The sequence below is a fragment of the Protopterus annectens genome, chromosome 7.part0 (genome assembly GCF_019279795.1).
Source record: "Protopterus annectens isolate FY-2018-M chromosome 7.part0, PAN1.0, whole genome shotgun sequence".
Lineage (NCBI taxonomy): Eukaryota > Metazoa > Chordata > Ceratodontiformes > Protopteridae > Protopterus > Protopterus annectens.
In genome coordinates, this window is record NC_056739.1 from 606352241 (window position 1) to 606376706 (window position 24466).

The 24466-nt window shown below is 40.0% G+C and overlaps 2 protein-coding genes across 5 annotated transcripts in view; both read right to left on the reverse strand.

Moving 5' to 3' along the window:
* EDC3 (enhancer of mRNA decapping 3) overlaps window positions 1-13679 on the reverse strand; it is an 886050-nt gene extending 872371 nt beyond the window's left edge. For both annotated transcript variants that reach the window (XM_044077200.1, XM_044077198.1), the window contains exons 1-2: window positions 13568-13679; window positions 4640-4806 (exon numbers count right to left, since the gene is read on the reverse strand). In XM_044077200.1, the coding sequence (XP_043933135.1) occupies window positions 4640-4806; window positions 13568-13678 (278 nt within the window). In that variant the 5' untranslated portion in view covers window position 13679. The remainder of the gene's footprint in view (window positions 1-4639; window positions 4807-13567) is intronic.
* Window positions 1-24466, reverse strand: part of CLK3 (CDC like kinase 3) — a 1797083-nt gene that overhangs the window by 928718 nt on the left and 843899 nt on the right. The gene's annotated exons all lie outside the window — the stretch shown is intronic.

Genomic DNA, 24466 nt, shown 5'->3' on the forward strand with positions numbered 1-24466 from the left:
AACAGATAACCCATGCGTAAGGAATGAACGAAGATTAACAACATCAGATCAGATATTTAAGGGTACAGACAGAATGCTGGAAATGCAAGAGTACAGAGGGAATACTGAATCTGTATGAATTGTGCGAGACCTACAAGGACTGCTCATTAAGTAGTAGTTTCACTACTTAGCTAAACAAAACAGCAACAAAGATAAACTATGCAAAGAAAAAATGTATGGGAGCCTGACATCAGTGAGAACAAACAGAGTATGGCAAAAGTCTGTCTTGGGAGGTAAAAAGAAAAGCAAAGTGGGGAAATAACAGTGGCGTTTTCAGCAGTATACTGTTGAATGTGTATATAATGGGCAATGTTGCTGGTTGCAGAGAGAGTATTTGGAGGAACAATGCATTATGTAAAAAGGTAGGTATACATGGGAAGTAAAACAGGACTACAAAAGAATTAGGCAGACGTTATGGAAAACGATGAATAGGACTGTACTATAAACAAAGATTTAACTGGATATTGGAGCAATTACTAAAATGGGTACTTGCGTATTATCGCAACAAGATTTTGCGTCATCTTTTAACTTTGTTGATTTCTACTGAAATAGCATCACTGAAGTGTAATATGGAAGGGTACACTGTCAGAAAGTCTGCCGGGATATCGGTGGTGGTTTTAAAAAATGTTAGAACTTATAATTTTTAAGATTCGTGGGAAGCGTGCTTTAAACACGTCAAGCGTTGATTTCTGTGATCGCAGTGGTTATGTGTGTATGTCTGTTTGAAGGAGTGTGGCAGTTAAGCGGATGATATTGCGTACAAGTGGAGTTTAAACAGCAGATTATGTGCTTGCTATTATTTTCTCTAGTGTTTTTGTAGTCTTAGGGTAGGTTTACCATTGAATCGGCTGTGAAAAGAATAGTAAAGGTTTTGAAAACAGATCTCTTTCCTTCACCGGCAGACAGCATGTCAAAGGAACACCTTGAAAGTGGAATGGGACTTGCTTAAACTGACACGAGATGCTAGCGGTAAAGGGGAAACCTATTTTTCAAACCTTACTTTTCCGACTTCAGTTTTTTTCAGCCGTTTCAATGATAAACCTTCGTAAAACTACTAAAACATTACAGAAAACATGCATCTAACCTTCATAACACTGTACTGCTACTACTTGACCTAAACAGAAGCAACCAGCATTGCCGCAAAAATCTGGCTGAGAATACGCAAGTACCCAAAAATGTTATTCATTGATATGGTCACTGCTACTGCAATAGAGTGCTGAATGTCTTAAAACAGTTATCTGAAGAAGCAGCACCATAGTATTGAGGAAATGCTGATCCACAGTTATACCAAATAACTTAATATTTAAAGCTACAGGTACAGACATCTTATGTTGTATATCTTTGTAAAATATTATACATAACTAAAACAGAACACCATTTTTTTTTGAGACAGGGACTGACACTTTTTGCATCAAGATCCATTTCAAACCATGACATTTCAGGAAACTTGTGATTCATTCCAATTTGCTTTACATTTTCACTGAATAAAATTAAAAACATGAATGCCAGGTTAACTGCTACACAGTGTTTTATTAAGACTGAGTAAAATCCATACTCTCAATACAATATTTAATGATTTAATGAATAAACACTTCAGTGACATCTTACATAAATCCAAAAAAAAAAACAAGTCTCTCCCTTTACATGGGCTTAAGAGGGAAAACTACTGACTTGTAGGCTTTAGACTAGGAGTTCACACACAATTGAAACAAACAATCTGAGAAATTATCCAGTGGAAATATAGATGACTGATCAGATATTTAAATAAAACCATTTTTGGTTTTACAAATTCAAGAAATTATCCTGACAGTGAAGCTTGAAAAAATCTACCATTCCCTCTAAGTTTCTTATTTAAACATTTCCAATTATTTGTGCTTCATATGTAAAAAGAAAGCAGTCTCAGAAAATGCAACACATGGATATTTGGAATTTTGTTTAATTACACTTCAGTTACACCGCCCAGTTCTGGCTCGGTGTTAAAAGCAGCTCTGTAAATTCCAGCAGAACGGATGCATACAAAAGCTTCTTTGTTAAAATGCACCACACACCTACAGACAAGTCAAAGGTCATCCAAGGAATAGGAATTCATATACAATATAGGCCAGATGCACTGTAATCAATAAATTCCCCTATGTACGGGAAAGCATGCATTTACCATCACCCCAGTTTACAAATACATAGGGTTGTGTTCAACGTGGGTGCACTCAATTTTAATTCAATAGGCCAACAAATTGCAGGTACAAATAAGTGGGAGTGAAGATTAAAAGTCTTTAATAAGACACAACATACTGGTTTACCATCTTTACAAAGAAGCCAACAAGGTTTGGTGTATCTCTGATTTCTGAAAAAAGTGGCACTCATGACTAGAAAATTATAATGCACTACCCTACATCAGACTATGCCCTTTAGTGTGCTGTCAACAGCTTGAACAAAATCTCCACATAGTGCTTCGCTGATTAAATAACAGCTGCACAAATGCACAAACCTTTGAGAAGAAAATTTGCTGAGGGAGCTTGGTGATGCTATTAAGAGAAGCTGGTATGGCTGGGCAATGGACTTAGACAAGAAGATGACCAGAAAGCAACTAGGAGGAGGTCCCTTTCCTCTTCAAAGCCACATAAATATTCTCCTTGCTACTGCACTCACTTAAACATTACACAAAGCTTACGCAGCCTCTCCAAAATGACATTCTGTAAGGGTTTCTGCTTATGCATTCACAGATTCAGTGGCCAGTTTATTTTATCAAATACTGTCATGCAACAAGATTAAAGTATGGGACAAACTGATAGGCCAGCTACACCACCACTACTCGCATAACCCTAATAACTCCCTGGAATTTTAGCCACTCATCCAAAGCATTCAGCACTTCCGAAAGAAATTTCTTATTGGTTCTTCCTATTTTTTTTTTTAATTAAATTGCTGAGAATCAGGAAGTAGACCAATATAAAGAATATTGCTCATGTTAGTTCCAGGCTTTACCTCCTGCTCAAAATGATTTGCACTAACAGATACAAGTTATTCGCTCAGTGTCACAGAGTAGTGTCTCATACATGGTGTATGTTTTTTAAGATCAGAGCTACTTGATTAACTGACTGTCAGACAGAAAGGTTAATCTGATTATATTCAAGTACTGTTTCTTATTCACTTTCCTAAGTGGCTTATAGCACTTTATTCTGCAAGTCTCAATTTAATTGTAAACAAATACAGGCAATGTTTATTTCTGCAATTTTGCTGTGTAAGGGGAGAACTTAAAACTAAGCACAGTGTAAGCAAGGGAAAGGCCTCTCCTTTGTATAAGCTCTCAGAGACAAGACAAGGAAATTGAAAGCCAAGAGGGCAACTGGTACAGCCAGCCAAATACAGCACAGTGACTGATATTTGCTGGGGAGGCTGAGACAGCAAGGATGAAATTTATCAGGTGGTTCTTATAAGGCTAAAGTGAACTGAAAATAACATGGTACACTTAATTGTAATTCAGTGGCCAACAAACTGCAGCTACAAGTGAAAAAGTCTTGAAGATGCAAGTTTTTTCATGGCAGTACCTTGACAGCTACTACTGTACTCCAGATCACCTACAGAAGGCTATGCCAGCACCGTAAGATCAGTGCTGCAGATACTGTTGTGGGACCAGAGGTGACCATCTGCATATTTGTGGGGGCTGCAGAGAATTAGAAACTTTCCAGAGACACCCCCCCAAGACTTTATAAAACACTGTTCTCATGTTGTATCCTGTTGACTTCCAAGAGGTTTTCTTTTAATCAGGAATAATCTGTTGCCCTTAGTGTTACCCCTGGTCAAAAAAGCATTCCCAGAAAACGAAGTCACCAAATGCTCTGTAGACAGCCAAGCTTAAACATATCCTTGCAGCCCTAGCCAATGGTGAAGATAAGCCCCTAACGGGAAGGGCAAGACACAGGTTATTTAAAATAAATGTCTGCCCTGGCTTTGTTATCTGATAGCAATGTTGGGCATTTAGCAACCCAATCATCACACCAGTATGCAGACCCTTTTTTTCTAACATTCCCCTCTATATGAGTCTTTCCTTCCATTTGGTGTTCTTGAGCAATACACAAATCAATGTTGTCATACGTTGAATCACTTATCACTGGAAACTGTTATGCCTCCAGACATACGATACATGGTGAATTGATCCTGATGTAACAAAGATAGGTCCCACGTCTTTGAACAAGGGAGCATTCTTGAGTACTGACCTGCACACATATTTGTTTAATTTTTGAAATACAGAATCCAGTTTACTATAATTATGTTTAAATTCTATGTTTATAAAGTTTTTGCTTGATATGTTATAATTTACTGTCTTGCTACTGAGTTTGATAAATTACTTCTCTAAAAGAAAAAAAGATACCAGCAAAGTAAATAATTTTGGGAGTATACATACTGTTCCTATGCTCTGGACACAAGGGATTTAATACCTTACCATCAATATAAAAAAATCTGATTTGCTCAGTTAACTATATCTGTTTTACAAAAATTTATTTTTCAAACAACAAATACTGTTATAGAGCACAGTAACTCATTTCTATATTGCAAATGTATATTCCAACAATGTAGGGAGTAATCACTCTCTCATAAAACATACCTGAAAGTAACCTCTGGCATTGAATACTTCTTTCCATTATGAAATGGTTCTGTCAGAGCTATAGTTTGACAGTTTGGATCTACCAAAGATACTCTCCCCTGGTAAACACCAAGTCCCTCTCCGCAGTCAATTGAAACAATACTTCCAATCCAGTTTGCTGCCATTTCCTTAAAAAAATACATTAGAAAAACAATGATTTTAGCATGTTTTACTTCAACTTAATCCATCCAGCATAGTCTTATCAAAGCAGGATGTGTATTTAAGACATGCAATAGATTTACAAAGCTAAAACTGTGACTGACTAATAATCCTTGAAACCAAAATTCCAAGTGTCCATAAATTTCAAAATGTTTCAAAGCAGGATAAATAGCATCACTGAACTGCATCACAAAACACACAGGTTTACAAACCCCACTCAGCTGAAAAGCACAAGCTCCTTCTGTAGAAGACATCACTCTCATTAGCCCAAGTTCATACACTACTGAGCACTGAACATCAAGATACAGAACACATAAAAAAAAAAAAAGTTTTACATAAAGAATGGTGTGATTTTAAAATTCGGGATTATGATAAAGTCTTAGTGCATAACACCCTTGTTATAGGTTCTCAAAACAGATGTCAAGAAATTCAGACACAAGTGAAGCTCAAAAGGTGAATCTTGATGTCCATTTTCAGAACCTGTAACAACTTGGTTATGAGTGGAGAGATCCAATCAGAATTCTCTGCACTGCATGGAGCTTTACCTGCTCCAGGTACTACCAGATATAAATAGAGGGAGAGAGAGAGACACAAAAATGGAGATCATCAAAAAGTGTTCCATAGTACCAAAAGTATAAAACACACACAGTGCTGCCAGATGTGCCTTTGTTGTAAATGGATCTTTAGCTGCTCTAGTGCGGTACAAGACAGAAAAAAATAAAATAAAAAAAAAAGTACAAGTGCAAAGTCTTTTACAGCTTTCAAAAGCTGTAATAGTCCCGTCTCACAGACGGCAGCCAGAAGCAAAGTGCCTCTTCTATCTCGTAACATCTTTAAAAGGTGTAACAGAATGATCTCAACAAACATGGCAGAATAATGTACAGATTTTAAATCCGTTCCCTAACACTGGTTATCGTCTACCATGAAACTACAGCTCGAAAGTGCTGAAAGGTTAACAAAACTGTTAGTCACCTTTTCTACATCACAAAGGTGCACAACGAGGTTGTCTTTCCTCAAATTCAGAGTGTAATTACCATGCTTCATGCACTGCAATACCGGTTTGAAACATTTCTTAAGACTGTAAACATGCCCTTCAGCTACATGCACTCAAAATCATCTCAAAATAGTAATTCTATTTTTCTGGGTTTACAGCAGGCCTCTAGCAATTCTTTTTTACATTCCAGATTTCTGGCCAGTATTACCTTTTGTTTTCCTACAAAAAATGTATAGTACTGCATCAGTCAGTCAATGTTATGTGAAAACACATTTATCTGTCTTACATAAGCCTTCCAGTGTTTCTCTAAATGCATTTAAAATAATTTTTTGAGATCAGCATTTTAAGTACATGCACAGCTAACTCAACTTTCAATCTAAAAAAAAAATAAATAGAGTGGCACAGGGTTAGAGCTGGGAGAATTAAGTGCCTATATAACCTAATGCACCACTACATAATTCATTGTGTAATCACTCTTGCAAAAAGTGGTGCCTATTGCTAATATTATGAGGATGGGTATCTTCCATTTTTGGGTTATCTACTTAAAACTGAAATAATGTGGACTATTGATCTGTGGAATGTTAAGGGAATTCAGGAGTTAAAAAAAAAGTACTATTACGATTATATAAATCAGTAGCAGGAATAATTTTTATCCCAGAAACTCATGACGCCTGATAATTGGGATCTAGACAAGAAGAAAAAAATGGATAAAAGCATTTATTGCCTCAGGTTACAAAACCAACAGTGGGAGAGTGGCAGTAATAATTAAAAATTAATTTATAGAACAAATTTTACAATCTGATTCAGATAACACTGGCAGATGGTGCAACAAAAAAAAAATCCCTAATCTTGATAAACCAATTTTATTTCTTAATATCTACAGTCCGTGTACTAAAAAAAAAAAAAACTAACTATTATGTCTCTGCATAACATATTAGCTTCATTCCCCAATTATGTAATGGGGGAGGAGGTTGAATTCTTTAGCGGACCCTGTGTTGAACAGAACTAGTAAAAGCAAAACATGCAACACTCAAGCTTCTACTGCATTATTGGGTTTAAAAACTGATTTCAACTTGTTTGATCCTTACTACCTTCAAGACAAAGGCACCCACATATCTAAGTACACCTTCTATTCACAAATCATGGTCCAGATTTTGATCTCGGATATTTTTCTAAAAGCTGAGATCAAGCATCTTATAGAGCCTAGATTCTTTTCAGACCACTAAAAAGTACAATTATCTTGGTCTAATATTTCTAAAAATTCAATAAAAGGACAGAACTGGATGTGATGTCACACAGGATATTAACTACTTACTATCTGATCTGTAAAGTAGAAAAGCCTCTTCCACAATTCCCTACAACACACAGTGGGTGGCAACTAAAGCACAGATTAGAGGTTTGCTTATACAAAAAGCATCTTACTACAAACATTACTTAGAAAAAAGGAACTACAACTTAAAAGGAATATTAAAACAACTGACTAAAGGACATTAATCCAATCCTAGAAAAACAAATGAATAATCTCTAGAAGGATCTACATTTGCTTTATGCAGAACAATGCTCGTTCCAAGAAATGAAAACTTTAGCTAATTTTGCAGCATGCCCTCACACTCCCTCAAAACATTTTTTTGTAGTACACGAGCAGGTCAAATAAGATTTGTATGGGAACTTCAAAATAGCACTTATTGTATATAGCTTTTTTTTTTTTCTTTGGTCTGCCCTTGTCAGCTTGTTATATTTCTCTGTTAATTTGTTGTACATTAGATTCTGTATAAACATACACGAATTTGGTTACTATCATTTCATACATAGAACGTCTTATCTATATTCATGTTTTTAAAAGGAAAATAAAGAAATATTGGGGGAAAAAACCCACAGTGGATAGGAACGGCACCAGAACATTTGTCTAGTTCCTTTTTTAACCCTGACTCTTACCTTGGAGACATCTGACATGTTTTCAATTACTTTTTTAGATTATACTTGTATTAATTCACCCCACAGCTTTCCAGTTGTCACACACCCATTTTTTTTTCTTTTCTTTCTTTTTTGGTCCCACAAACCAGCTGAAGCCTTTATTTCCTTATGTCTGAAGAAAAATACAGTTGTGTAAAATGTTACCATAACGGCATTGTTGTAGTATTCATTTTATTAGGGATCCCCTGTCTAGCAAAGCCTGATGTCCGGCCAATACAACAAAGCCTTAGGTTGTTTTAAGGTACACCATAGTGCAGGGCATAAAGGTGACATCCAGATGTACCATCTTCAGAACCGAAAGCCTTAATAGGAATGCTAGTCTAAGGAAAAGAGAGCTAATCAGTACATCCAGTAAGAAATGGACCAGGGGGCAGAGGGAAGGAGTGAATACTGCAACAGCAAACAGGACATCCACAGTTATGGTAAGATTTTACACAGCTGTACTATGTCCTTCCATATCACTGTTGCAGTACTCATTACATTAGGGAGAGTGCTAAAGCTCAGGAAGAAACTTGGAAGGACTATCAGAGCCCTCTAGGAAGCCATGAAGGATGGCCCTAGCAAAACCAGCTCTAGCTCTGGAGTTCCATCCAACTTATAGTGCTTGGTAAATGTATGCACAGAAGTCCAGGTAGCGGCCTCAAAAATAGAGTTAGTATCATATACTTGAAAAAAGTACCACAAGCCACCACAGCTCTAACAGAATGAGCCTTAATAGGAAAAGCAAGGCTCTTGCCATAAGAAGAATAAAATAAAATGCCTTTACAGATCCAAGATGACAACAAACAAACAGCTGATCATATTTCCTAATAGCCTTGCCTTATTCAAATAAAATCTGAGTGGTCTATGCACATCCAAGAGCGGCACCCTCTTCTCACTGGCAGACTGTGGACAAGGGAAAAAAGTAGGCAAATAGACTGATTAAGTGAAAACTCATTAACCACCTTGGACGTAAAAGAAAGATTAAAACCCAAGGACACCCTCTGTCCTTATGAAACACTAAAAAAGGAGACCAAGCCATAAAGGGCTTGAAGCTCAGACACCAGTCTGGCAGAGTAAGGGCCAATAAAAGAACGGTCTTCCAAGAGCAATTCTGCAAGGAAGTTGAAGCAGCAGGTTCAAAAGGAGCCAGAGTCAATTTTTCCAAAACAAAAATTAAGATCCCAGGGAGGAGAAACAGGTTTCCTATGAGGCCTAATATGAAGGACACCTTTAAGAAATAGTTTAGCTTTGAATCTACAAGCTGAAGGAGGAGGTAAATGCAGGCAAGAAGAGATAGCTGATCAGTGAGCCTTAACAAGATGAATAGGCCAAACCAGCATTGAGCAATTAACACAAATACAAAAAAACCAAAGGAACATCCACAAAAAGTAGATCCAGGTTATGAGAGAGAGACCAAATAGAAAACCTCTTCCATTTGGATAAGTAGGACTTCCTAGTAATGGGTTTCCTGGCCTCCTGCAGGGCCCTAAGCACGTCTTCAGAAAAGAGGTATCTCTGTGGAATCAATCCTATTACTCACAGTCGAAAATGTGGACAGGCGGGGATGGATGAGAGATCCCTTGTCTTTGTGAGTAGATCAACCCTATGAGGCAACTTATGATTGCCCTTGGCTAAATGCAGAAGAGGGAACCAATGCTGTCTCGGCCAAAAGGGAGTCACTAACAAGATTTTGGGGGGGGGGGTCCTGTTGAATTTGGAACAGGACTTTTGGAATGAGAGGAAGGGGAGAGAAGCATAAAGAAACATCCCCTTCCAAGGAAAAAGAGAGGGCATCCACCCTTTCACACCAGAGGACCTCGGACTCTGGTGGCACAAAAAAATAAAAAGGACATCTGTTCAGAGGGGAGGCAAACAGATCTATTTGAGGAGTACACCACTGGTGGACAATGTCCAGAAATGCATCCCTGTGAAGCATCCATTCGTGAGATTGAGTTAAGGACCTGCTCAGTGTGTCTGTCAAAATGTTTTGACCTGAGGGAACGTATACTGCCTGAAGAGTCACTTGATACTGGACAGCAAGATCCCATACCAGGAGTGCCAACCGGCAAAGAAGATATGATCTTTTTTCCCCGTTTGCTTAGATACCACATCACTGTGGTTTTTGTCTGTAAACACCTTGAGAGGTCCAAGGGGGAAGAGAGGATGAAAAGCCTGAAGAGCCAACAGAAGAGCTCTCATCTCAGACACTGGATGTAATCCTTCTGTTGAGGAGGGGACCACACCACCTGCACCTTTACAGATCCAAAACCTGCTCCCCATCCCACGTCTGAAGTATCTGTGAACAACTCCTGAGAGGGAAGAGGGGGATGAAAAGGGAGCCATTGATTTAGGGACAACTGCTGGATCCACTAGTGGAGTTCCTTCTTTAGACAAGGTAGAACAGGATCTACAAACTTCTAGGGGATGAGCATATGTTGAAGCCAAAATGTCAGGAACCACTGAAATTTCCTCATGTGAAGTTTGGCAAGAGGAAGCACAGGGATGGTGGAAACCCACAGCTCTCAAACTCACTGGCTGTAATGGAAGCCAGAGGAAGAAGAGTTGGAAAGAAAGATGAGAGTCAAAACTTTGAGAGGAGGCAGGGATGCCACCAAAGGCACAGTCTGCATCCTGTAACCCATAAAAGCATGGTTCTGAGAAGAGCCAGAAGACTTTTTGAAGTTTATTGTTAACCCCAAGCTCTGAACAGGAGAAATGGAAAATGGAGACTTTGCAACAGGATCTCTAGACAAGATGTCTGAAACAGCAGGTCGCCCAAGTAGGGAAATACATGGATCCCCTGAAGCCTGCAAAAAGCAATCACAGGACCGAGGCATTTGGTGAATACCCTTTGGGCAGTAGAAAGGCCAAAGGGCAAAGAAAGCAGAGAACTGAAAATGCCAGGAAGCAACAGAGAAAAGCAAAAAAATTCCTGAAAGGGGGATGGATCAGAATATGGAGATAAGCATCCTTGAGATCCAGAGACACTATATAAGCCTGAGGAACCAAAAGAGGGAACAAAGACTGAAGGAACAACATCCAAAAGATGGGTACATTCAGAAAATTGTTTAGATGAGACAGGCCCAGAATTGGTTTTAAAGTACCCCCTTTCTGGGTAGTAGAAACATCCTGGAGTAAAAAACCCTCCCCCCTTTAGGGCACAGGCATCTCTTGAATAGTACCCAGAGTTAAAAGATCCCAAAGCACCTCTGGGGAAAAAGGAAAATTGTTCCCAAGGGGGATGAGGAATACCCATAAAAGGGGAAGGGATTTCCACACCATGAAATACCCCTGGCAAATAATGGACAGAACCCAGGAATCCTAAGTAATCTCTAGTCAAACAGGAAGAGACAGAGAGAAACGGACAAAGAGAAAGAGGAAAGCAGCTAGGAAGAATAGGATAGTCAGACAGCACCTGCACCTGCTTTATCTGGAAAGGAAGACTTCTGGGGCACTGAAGTCTGAGTAGCCTTAGCAAGGGGAGCCTGCTTGCCACCCTTTTTGCCCTTAGGAGGATGACGAGATTGCCTGCGAACAAAGGCTGACTTATTGGGGTAGTTTCTCTGAAATTTAGGAACAGGAGAAAAAAAAAAAAAAAAAAAAAAAAAACACGTTTTGAGTTCCTGTAAAGCCTTCTCCTTATCCTGAAGAGACAAACACAGCAGCAGCAGTCTCACCAAACAAGTGTTTATTACCAAGATGGGCATCCATCAACTTAGCTTTGATATCATCAGGCAAAGGTTGAAGCTGAAGCCAAGAATACCCCCTCAACACTGACCCAAAAGCAGCAGCTCAAGAAGCATCATCTGCTTCATCATAACTACAGTTGGAGTGACAAGCCACCTGGGAGAAAGTCCCTTACAGGGAAATTTTACCGTCAGAGTCTGGAAGATCTAATATAGTCTGACAAGTCTGGGATAGGAAAGCCAACCGATACCTGGACATACGGGTCCAATAATCACCAGCCCTAAAAGCTGTGGGAGCAGATGTGTAAAGCTTCTTAGCTAACCTTTCCATAGTTCTGCTATCTTTATCAGAGAACAGTAATTTGGGAGAAGGAAGCAACTGAGAGGGCTTGTCAGAGGGGTCAACAGCAAGACACTTGTACAAAAATTTACAGTCCACAGGCACCGTATAAAACCTACACAGTTTCTTGGAAGCAGGATGTTGAGAAACCCTTTAGAGGCATTGGAAAACGCAAACAAAGTAGCCAAAACAGGATGAACAGCAGAAGATTTAGGAAATTTCATCTGCAGCGCCTCAGAGCAACTCTTACAATCTCAGAGAATCTAGCAAAATCCCATTTAAAAAATCCATCTTCTGGGAGATTGAAGAAATTTCTTTTGGGGGAACAAAGGGAGTATCAGGACTAATTGAGGAGTCTTCCCTGATCCAAAGTCAGGAGGAGAAAGAACCTGAGAAGAGTTAGCAGGGGATTCATCCAAATACAACTCCTCCTCAGAGGAATCCTGCTCCATGGGTCTTTTAAGCAGAGTAGAAGACTAAGGGGGAGAGGGAACAATCACCCTGTGGAGGTTTCAATGCCATCAAAGCATTGAACAAACCTTGAATGAAGGCTTAGCACTCACTCTGTGGATCCTTAGGTGCAGGAGAATTAGTTTTGTGTTTTTTTTTCTCTTTAATGGGACATCTGCCTTATAAAACCTGGAGGGCTCTGACCCAGGAAGGCATTCAATAATGGTAGTAGGGACGACTTCTCCGACTCAAGTCTGAGGAACACCCCAGGCCCCTCGGAAATGATCAACCGTGCTTCCCACTGAACATCCAAAACAGACATCTTCAAAGACTCCACAGATATGCTTAAAGCTGGATCCCTGTCAGACTCCAAACCGGTCATGGCAGAGGAATCAGACAAAGCCAGGTGAACCTCTGGGCATTCGCTCATCTCAGAAGAGACATCCGGTGGAGAATGAACAGTGGAAAATTCCAGCCTAGGCTTCTTGGCCTTCTTCAATAACGGCTGTCCCTCGGGGAGGGAAGTTCCTTCCATCGTATCTTTCGCGAGAAGTTTAAGTTTCTGATTCTCAAGATACAGCGCCAAGGAAGAAAGTCTGCTATGCAAAATTTTAGGAACAAAAGCCTGACAGAACAGGATGTGTGGTCATGCGAGGGGCCAAGGCAAAACAGACAATGAATGTGGCGGACTTCATGGGGAATCCGTCTCCCATACTGGTATTTACCCTTCTTAGATGACATGAAAACCCCACAAGCAGGAAAAAGAAAAAAGATAAGTAAAAATGAACTCCAACGGGGCACTTATCTGCAACAGCTCAGTGAAACCAGCAACAGAACATAGGTGTTCGGACAGACTATCAAGAGATGGGTTTCAGGCTGGGTATAAAGAAGTTTAGAGGATGCCAAGTCCAGATCTCACTTTTACGCCCTATGCTACGCAAGGAGCATACGTGTGACATATGGAGTACCTTAAAGCTATACTGGCCGGACACCGGGCTGCCCTAGGCAGGGGATGCCTAATCTAACGAATACTGCAACAGTGATATGAAGGACAATCAGTTTCCTGCTTAACGGCAGTTCAAGTCAGTCATTCAGGACACTCAGCAACTGCCTCCTCTTACACTTCACTAATATGAGGATACTTCCAGCATATATTCATTACTCCAACACCTCCTTCACCAATGTCCATCAATTCCCCACCTGCCCACTATAGGAAAGCAATCAAACGTCAAGTACAAACACAGCACTAATTTCGCTTGCTAGTTAAACATGGCTGCTAAACAAAATTTATAATAGGTACTTACAGACCTGTGATGGTTATCAAAGCTCCTGATAACACCTTGATCACTGAGGTTTACCGCAAATTCCCAGAATACAATTCCCTTCTCCATGCCACCAGCTATCATCCTCCACATATCTGTAAAAATATACCAAAGCCACAATACATGAGAATTAAACATATATGCTCGGATAATGACACACAAGCATTTCAGAGATGACCTTACCCTTACCTTACCCTTAGGTTTAAGGAAAGCAGGTTATCTCCACCAAGCTAAAAATAGGGTGGAAAATAAATCTTCTTCAGTATAAAAAAACAAGATGACAGAAAAGAATGTACCTTACGGTTTGTTATGACCTTTGGAAGGAATACTGGGGCACTAATGAGTAGTGTCCAGTGCAATTGGAATATCCTGCTTGCAGAAAGCAAACTTTCTGGATTAATACGGAATAGATGCCAATTTTCCTTTAGGAAAGGAAAAAAAAAATGGCTTCTTACTTCAAACACTACAAGCAAGGGTCTAACAAGAAAAAAGAAAGCCTACAGGATACACAAGAAGGACATACTGCCATATGTCGTTTCCCCTGTGGTCATTGTACACATTGTCCCAGAATAATGAAGATGAAAAGTTTTAGCAGTAAGAATACAAGCCAGGTATAGGACATTTCCTTTTTTGCCAACTGTAACTCAGATTGGATTATATATATCTTGCTGTCTGTAAATGCTTTGCCTTCTACATAGGACAGACTTCAAGACCAGTGAAATATAGGATATCAAAACACCTTCATGATATTAAACAAAGAAATACCAATACCCTATATAAACCCACTGTCACATAAAAATGCTTAATTTAATTTCATTATAATTGATCGTATCCTAGGTATTAAACCCAATAAATCAGGCTGGCATGAGTTATTAAATACAAAAGAAAATGGATAATCAAATTAGGTGATCTATTTGCACCTGGACTAAATGAGCATCTCTATTTAGTCACACAATGGAAGGCTCTGGAGTACATAAGGGATGAGCTTATTGTATCGCATTACACTGATGAAGGCTGTGTGTTTTACTAGCCAAAACCGGTCTTTTTAGCTCATTTTTGCATATTGTGCATGTATAAGTGTTTACACGATAGTAATAATAGGTCGCTGCCAGAGTCTGCTGGTCGAAGTTTGATTTTGTACTGATGATTTTGGAACCTTGCAGTTGCCATACCTGCAGAGAACTATCAGTACTGGACTTGCACACCTGTACCTAAAGCTAGAGGTCTAACTGATGATATTGTCATTAACACTGCTTGGCAAAAGCAAAAACTTTCCTGAGCTGCTAAATCCTCCCACAGCACCCACAATACAGTGATGCAGTGAGCTACAAGAGCATGCCAGTTCTGGACCAAACTTAAAATAATGAAGATGCAGAAGACAGAGAGGTTACGATGCTAGAAATTCACAAAAATTCAGCATCACAATTAGGACCACTATGTACTGCATCTGATTTCATAATCCTATGTGGCTGGCCTAAGGAACAGTGCCTTAATAACCAAGACTAAAAAAAAAAAAAACCTACAGGCCACATCCATCTTGTAATGTTTTGCAAAGATATTCAGGGATGGCCACATCCATCTTGTAATGTTTTGCAAAGATATTCAGGGATGGCCATGTAACAAACGCACAAATGTCATCCAAGGTGGTGTTATGGAAGAAGGCCACAGAAATGGAAATAGCAAAACAAACTTCAGGGTGGCTTTGGAGAGTTTTACTGCAGCAGTCAAAATAAGCTAACAAAATCTGAAAGGCACTCACAGATGCAATGCTCACTAACTTTTTTTTTTTTTTTTTTTTTTTTTTAAACTTCTACATTGCTTGTTAAAGGAAATAAGGGTCTGATCTTTTAAGGACTCGGTGCAATACCTAAGCTACCTGCAGACATTAACCAAAGAAAGAGTATTTGTTACATTAAAGTTCAGTTAGAAGAAAGATAACAAAAGAACAGTAACTGAAATTAGCATCTGTAACATTAGGCTGTACACAGCAGCCCTCTCAGAGATCAGGTAGGCTGGATCATAGCCAAGGCTTGAAACTCCGTTTCTAAATGATAATTACCTCAGCTAGTGAAAGCAATATACTCTACAACAATACAGGAGCTGGCCTGGAGACAGGCAAAGCAATACTCCACAAAGTTCACACTGCTCCTTAAAGGATAAAAGGAGTTGAGAAGAAACCACCTATGCTGTACGAGACATTCCTGGCTGCAGCCACTAAAAGCCAGTTTTCCCCAACAGGGAAACAATTCTGTCCCTTGTAAATGAGGGTGGTTAGCTACAAGTGACATGAATTGTATGAAAATTTGTGGGGAAGAGCTGAGGCCAAAGGCCAGTGTCCAGAATTTGTAGGGGCTCCTATTCAAAAGGGTAAGCATCTTTTTGACGACTTCCTGATATTTATGTGCAAGCATCAATCTCAAAAAATTTAGCATGACAGGTTTCACCTGGATGGAAAGGCGAGACAGAGGAGAGTATGGCGGGTCATCACATGAAAAGACTCCTCTGGAATAAAAGTATTAAGGCCACTCAAGAGACCTCCTTTGCGGTTCTTTTCTCAAGATCATATGCATCTCCTTCCCTGTTGCCAATTTCTGTTGAGATTGGACATACAGCAAACATTGAGAGTATTGGGAGTACAAGGACAGAGACAGGGAAAGAGAATTTTAAATTAAAGTCCCTGGTTACAACTTCCCTTTTCTACACAATGGCAGTAATTATGAACCTAGCTGGAAATACCCCAGCCACCTCCATCTGGTTGGGGAGGGAGCAAGGATTGCTGCTCACTGTTCTTATTCTGGCCATAGCCTCCCTGAAAGTGCTGAACACCTTAGTTTCTGGGCAAGAAGTCCATGTGGAGATTCAAAAGAAGAGAGTTCCAAGAGGCTCCTTTTGCTGCAGTAGCAGCTTTTTGAAAGCCACGATCTTTCCAGTCTCCTGTGTCACTGTTAAGTGTGAAATTGTACATCTGCAGTAGTAAGATAATGACCCTTTTTCTTAATTTACTGAAGTTGTTGATTTCTAAGCCAAACAGCAATGAACCTTTGAAAAGCGAATCTACATGATACCTTGACATTTTCAGCAAAAGGAATGAAGTGGAGACATGCTGGTGTCAGTCTTTGGTTATGCCAGATCATACACTTCTCTGCTGCATCACATGCCACTTGAACTATTAGGCTGCCAACTAAAAGCTCTGTGTAAGTATGAATCTAATTTACCTCTGAAGCTGTTAGTCGGCATCTCAACTATGGAATACTGCTTCAAAGTGGTGATCCTCATGAAAACTACATTTTTGTTTCAAACCATTTACTGCCCTCATAGATAAAGATGATGAGCTTTTTAGACCCTGTGACTCAGTCTGCAAGAATAACAGCTGGCATCCAAGGAATAGGAAATTTTTTTTTTTTTTTAAGAAGGCTGCTTGACTGACAAAGGACTCCTGCACCTTCACCCAATTGTCCCATTAGTTCCTCCTGAGGGACTAGGACTGTGCCCTAGTGGCAAACTCACCCTACTCCCACCATTTCAGACTGCAAAGGGTCCCTAGCCGGGTGAGGTTCTTCCATATTCAAGGCCAAAGATAGGCCTATCCTAGTCTTTGAGCTCACCAACCATGTCCCCTTGAAAGGTGAGGGTCATTTGGCATTCAGCAGGTTTAGTTGGGAGGCAAACTGGCCCTTCCCTCCAACATGAACTCCTAACCACCACAAACAGCTCCCTCCAGGTCTACACATTCAACACACATGCTGCTCCCCAGTCCAGCCAATTGATACTACGCAATGTGTGCTCATCAGGTCAATTTCCTCAGATGTCACCTGAGCAATAAGCCACAGCTGCCTCCCTCTATGCCAAAGCTGCTGGCTTACATCAAGCACGCTCCCTACTCCTGTTTTTGTTACACTAGCAGCAGTGCCATCTTACAATGTCCACCTAGCAGCACCAATGTGATGCACTTTCTATTTGTTTCCGAAGATTTAGCAATTTTACATCCTCCTGTCTGCAACAGTGTATCCCCTTCAGCACATGACACACTGACCACTTTACTGCATCACCTTGTTACATGGTTATATGGTAGTCTCTCTGGTGACCACCTCCCATAGTTCCAGAATCAATGCCGCTAACATTCTGAACAGTAAGCTCAATATACCACATAGTCTTTTAATCAGGGTAAAATGGTATTTTAAATCAAAAATGAAATTAATGCTTACAGATGAGGTAACTAACTAAACAACCAAAACCACAATAAGATAAAGAACTAGCACAATTAAAAAATGCACCAGAAAAGTAAAGGCCAAATTTTACTTAAACTGTGTTATTCACATAAATTAATAACTTTGGCATTGTTAGTTAAAGAACCATAGACACCTTAGGGAACCATAAAAGAAAATCACACGAAAAAGAATCATTGGTTCAAAGGTGTGTACTAGGCTAACGGCCCTGAAGCCTATATAAGCCTAGCCCAAAGATTTCCAGGCATCCTGCCACCCAAAGTTAGTTTGCAATGTCCACTCGTCAAGATTTCTCTTAAAGAGGACCAGTGAAGTGCTCTGCTTGACGTGAATGGGAAGTTTGTTCCAGAGTATGGGAAGTCTCTGGGTTAGGAACATAAAAACAACTGGCCTTCCATTAAATGCAAAATAAAACCTGCTTATGAAACTTCACTAACCTACAAAAAGCTGTGTACCGGAAAAGTGATGAACATTAACAGCATTAACAGATCTAGCTTTAAATGCAAAATTTTAAATTTTATAAATTTAAAATACAATCATTTAAACCTGAATGCTGCAATGTACTGAAGTCCAGCTTGCTTCTGGAGTTTGCACTTCAACAGCTACACTGAAGTCTTTGCTCTTCCCATCATCTTTAAGCAAGCAATAATGCCCAACAGGGGGTGTGTTAATATAGCAATAACCCATGCCTGGGTGTGGGTAATGCTCGATTTACCCACGGTTGGTGTGGTTTGGTCACGAGGGCGAAGCCCGAGTGGCCAAACAAAGCCAACCGTGGGTAAATCCAGCATTACCCACACCCAGAAGTGTTATTGCCGATATAATGACATTATTTAAGAAAAAAAATAATTACTTTTCTTAAATAATGGCATTGTATAATGCCTCCTTGCTGCCCTTCCGCAGTTGTCTGGGTATTCTACGGCAGTTCTGATGTACTGCGCATGCGTATATTTACGCAGTACATCAAAGCTGTGGGCAAAAGCAACTGAGAAAGCAAGATCTCCGTTGCTTTTTTACAGCCTGTCTCGCTATGTTAAACGGGTTTAGCATAGCGAGACAGCTTTAAAAAAGCAACAGAGAATCTCCGTTGCTTTTTTTAAAGCTGTCTCGCTAGGTTAAACCCATTTAACGTAGCGAGACAGTTTTGAAAAAAGCAATGGCGAAAGCAAGATCTTAGTTGCTTTTTAGTGTCTCGCTATGTTAAATGGGTTTAACATAGCGAGACAACTTTAAAAAAAGCTGTCTCGCTATGTTAAACTCGTTTAACATGGCGAGACAGGTTGTAACAAGCAACGGAGATCTTGCATAAAAAGTTATACTAATGGAAAAAGTCTGGGCGACCAGACCTTTTTCCATTACTATAACTCTGATTTACAACGTGCATGCTGACCAATCAGCGTGGACATTTTGGAATATTAACGGGGGGGTTCGTTGTATAATGTGTAATTAACACTTGCCCATGGGTGCTGAGGCCTAACGCCACAGGCGGAGGGCCTCTACCCTCCTGGAAGGGCATTAATTACACATTCACACACACAGTCGGGCATTATTGTCCTTAGAGAATGGACAATCTGTAAAATTGTTGTGTTTTACTTAAGTACTATATCATTTTTTTTTTTTTAATATTTTTGATGTAAAACTTGGCTGTAGTACATGTTAATTGTGTTGGAGGAAGCATTTTACATCCAAAATACAACAAAAAATATTCAGGCATTTTCTTGAATTTTTGTTCCCTTACTCCTAAAGTGTTTAGTTACTTGCAGCAAACCAAAGTCAATAAATAATGGCACACATTTCAGTTTCAGACTATTTTCTTCAAAAAATTCATACTAATGCAAATCACTTTAATTAAGCAAATTTGTCATTTTATAACAGCAGTAATTAAAATCTGTTCTTATTTGAGCCTTTGTCCCCAGTTTATTTTAGCTCAAAATATCTGGGCAAGCCTAAGAGTCAACACAGCATATCTTTCAACTATCCAGATTTTTGGCTCGTATGTTTGGTCCCATCCTCATAAAACGTGTAGTTATCTGGCAAATCACTGAGGACTGAAGTCATTAAATAATGGCAGAGTTTCAGACTTCATAACCTTCATATTTATACATGCTAATGAGAATCCTGTTGTTCTAGAAACTTTCTAAGTTTATAAGAGCAATATTTTAAAAAGTGCCATTTTTGGTCATTTGTGGCTCTGTCCAGATTACTTGAGACAGGTATGGTCAAGAGGTATGCAAGCTTAACTGCTGCTGCCAGAGATCACTTTCACTCTCTCTCTGTCTCATTCACTCAGTCTATTCTGCTTTCATCATACACACTCACTCAGACATATGCGCGCACACTTTTTTTTTTTTTTTTACACTTCAGACTCGTGTGTAAATTACCGTCTCCCTCAATCCCACTGTTCACACACACCTCTTTTGCCTTCATGCACACTTTCATTTACGCACACAAAATCATAAACATACTCATACACATACATACTCATATACACTTTTTTTAATACTCGCTAAACAGCAAAATGTAAAAACGGCTCGATTGATCTCCCTTTCACTCGCATGCGTGCATAAACAAGCAGAGCTCCACAGCAGTTCGATATGCTGTCATGAAGCAGCGGACTCGTTTTGCAGTGGGCATTGCTTCTACATTAAAAACCTGCTGGAGAACATTCGCTCTCTAAATCAGGGTGTTGATGTACAGTTTATCCATTCTCCAATATTTTTTATTGCATGAATATCAAACTAACACACAAAGATCTTGCTCTGCCTCTTCCATCATCATCAGCTCCCTTTTTCCACCATTTTCTACATGGGGTCATGGTATCATGTTAACTGTAGTAAACTCTCTCGATTCAGTGCCGCACTCCTGCCTTCTTCAACACTCATGCCTGATTGCCGCAGATGATCTTTCACACAATCCATCCACCTCTTTGCTGGATGCCCTCGATTCCTCTTACCTTTTTCCCAGTCTGTTCCAAATCTTCACCAGATTGTCTTCTGCTTTCCTGCACATGTCTGAACCACTGCAATCAGATCTTTTCTGCAATTGGAACTTACTTTGGCTTCTGCTCTTATGTCCTCATTTCTTCATCTGTCCCAAAGTGTGCAACCTATCACCCTTCTCAGGCACTTCATTTCCATCACCTCTAGCTTCATCTGGTCTGCCTTTGCTGTCCAGGTTTCTGTACCATACAGAAGTACTGGTTGCACCACTGTCTTGTACACCTTACTTTCAGCTTCTCTGGCATTCTTCTGTCATAGACTACACCTAAGATTCTATGCCAGTTGGCTGAATCCCCTCCGATTCTAGCTTTGACCTCTTCATTCAGACTTCCCTTCTCCTCAACAACCCCTCCCAGATACCGGAAGCTGTTTATCTGTTCCACTATCTTCCAGCCTATGTCAATTCTCAGCTTCTCCCGATTTCCCCAGTTTGCTGCTATTACCACTGTCTTATTTGTGCTTAGTTTCATCCCATGTGCCTTCAGTTTTGCATTCTACTCCCCCTATCCCTTGCTGAAGCTCTTGCTCAGTCTGCCTATAATGCCACATTGTCTGCATACTTCAACTTGATCAGTCCTCTCCAACCTGTTTGCTAATGTAGTCCCATCACCAGTATGAACAGCAGTTGATTCAGAGCTGAACCCTGGTGTACACACACTCCCACTGGGAACCCCCCTCTGAGGCCAAACACTATTCGTGCTCGAGAGTTATTGGGTCCTTGTACATAGCCTGCACTAATTCTACCAATGTTTCTGGGACTTCAAACTACGGCAGTACTGCCCAAATCAGCTTTCTTGGGACCCTGTCATATGCTTTCTCCAAGTCTAGGAATACCCACTTGGAGTCTTTCCTCATCGATAACGTCTCAGCTGTCACACTGCAAACATCAGGTCAGTTGTGCTGCATCCTGATCTGAATCCGAACTGCTCATCTCCCATCTTATACTCCAATACTTTGCATACCTGGTTATCAATCATCCTCTCCAGAACTTTGATGCAATGTACTAGGAGTTTAATCCTCTATACTGTCCACAGTTGTGAATGCCCCCTTTGTTCTTGTACACTGGCACAAGTATGCTTATTCTCAAGTCATCTGGGATACGCCTTTCTCTCCACACTGCTGCAAGTACCCTCAGGAGCCATTTCTTCCCCATCTCACCCAGCATCTTTATCATACCTGCTGTGACCTCATATTAGCCTGCTGCTTTCCCTGACTTCATTTTCCTTAGTGCTGTTCTTACTTTTTCTAGGGTGGGCTCCTCCTCTTCTCTCATCGTAGGCCATTTCTGGGGCAATACAGCTCCAGTGGGGTTTTCTTCATTCAGAAGCTGCTGAAAATACTCCTTCCATCTGCCTTTGATGTTCTGTGTACTGGTGAGCAGGTTGTTGCTGGCATTACTTATGAAGGACGTCTGACTTCTTTATCTTTTTGTCTTTGCCTTGCAACCTGATAAAGTTTCTTTGTAGCATCCGAGTCACTTTCCAGAAGTTGGTAGAGTGCCACCTATGCCCTCTTTGCTATTGCAACTCCTTTCTTAGCTTGTTAGCCAACCAGTATTCCTTCATAGCCTGGTCTGTCTTTTTGATCTCCCATTTTTTCCTACACTCCTCCTTTGATTCACTTCCTGGACTTCTGCATTCCTCCACCACCAGCTTTCCTTATTACCTTATTTCCATACCTGGCTCACCCACATAGTTCTGTAGTCCTAACACATGCTGTTTTGAGGCACTGCCCTTCAACTCCACCTATTTCCTCCTCTTCTTGTGGTGCTAGCGCCCAGAGTAATTCCTTGAACTGTTGTACTCTCTCTCCAGTCAACCTCTAGGTCTTCAGCCTGGTCTCAGTTGACCTTAGAGCCTTCTCTGACCACTGCTTGCAGCTGAATGGCAACCAGTGGTTTATGCTGTCGGCAGCCTGTTTCACAGGGGATGTCTTTGCAATCATGGATTCTGCCCCACTGCCCCCATAAGGTCAACATCATATATAACCAGATGAAAACCCAGTTAAGTGAAGCTCATTTATTTTTGTTTTATTTTGAACAAAGTACCGATTTTAAGTGTTTGACTACGTTGAAGTCTCAGAGCTTGTCTACAGTTTGTGGTTCTTTTTTCCTGATTTTAAAGAGTCTTAGCCTGCAACTTCACTGAATGAAGTACCAGTGATTTAATGTTTTTCCATAAAGGTGGGAGAGGTTTTAATTCCTAAGAAGGGAAAACTAATGCACCTCACTAAAATATTACACACGCTTGCATGTACGAGCATACAAATACACATTTATGTTCATGTACACACACACACCTGCTAATACTCTATTCTGCAAAATTTCAAACAAGAATTGATTTGAATTTTAGACACTGACACCACAGCTCTCAACTGTCCAGAATTTCTCAGAGCATCCATATTTTGCCTCCTATTATTGGTACATCCATCAAAATTTGTGGTTTTCTGACAAATCATTGAGGATCACTCACAGTCAGTCAGGTCATACTAACTCCAAATCTGTTATTCTTGCAACTCTTCAGCTGGTAAGTGCAATATCTACTTTTCTTGAAGGTTAGGGTTCTGTCATCCACCAGATTACTCAAGACAAAACAAAAACACTGGGTTATAAAAGAACTTAAAGCTCTTTTCAAAACCAAGGACATAAACCTACAAAAGAAAAATAACCCTAACTCAGAAAAATATAACTTAAGGCCATTAGGTGACCTAAATAACTTAATTAAAAAGCCAGTTAGGAGGCATAAAAACAAAGTTTCAAAACCAGCAAACTTAGAATCTGCAGAAACCTAAGCATTTCTGGAATTCTGTCAACAGTACTATTGCCAGGTCCAGTAACTCAAAACATTGCAGGCAGCAGCATCACATGACCTCAGGTAATCTTACAGACTCAGACTTCCTGCAAGAATGTACTATTCTACCAAGCTCCTCAAAATCTCATATCCCACACTTCTAGCCCTTTTCCACACACTCCACTCTTCTATGACAAAACTAATCTTCTATTCTGGTCAAATGGTACTCCATGCCCTAATGGCCTAATTCTCTATCCTCGATCAAGTTTCATACTGGACTCCTACGTATGCCTATCATACTATATATGGCAAGTTATACATCTAGGTCATCACCGTCTGTCACCAAATTTCAATCAGAAACTGACCTTACCCTCCTCTTTAAGTGGCTTAGCAACATGAAACTTCTACTAAATCTAAAAAGAAAAAAGATTAGAGAAAAAATGCTAAAAGCTCTTCCCCAGATTAGGATATCCTGGAAGACAACTCTCTCAAAGTAGTAAATCACTTTCATTACCTTAGCACCTGGCTAAATGCTCAATTAAACTTCAACCACCAAATCAGCACAATAAAAAAACTCTAGCTTGCTTATGAACTTGGAAAAAATCTAGAGAACCTATCTTTCCTATAAATCCCATCAAACGAAATTCACAAGATTCATTGCCATCTCTCCTAAATGGGATCAACACTGCCATACTCTTGCAAAAGTGAAATGACTCCACATTAAAGGCCGTTGCTAATTCTCAGGACATTTCTGTTCAACCTCTTTAAATCAGACATTATTTGTAGCCCTAGCAAGATGTCTTACAGCCTAGTCTTCCAATTATAGTCTTTGATTTCTGTCTGCGTCTTGGCTTTTCCTTCTCTTCC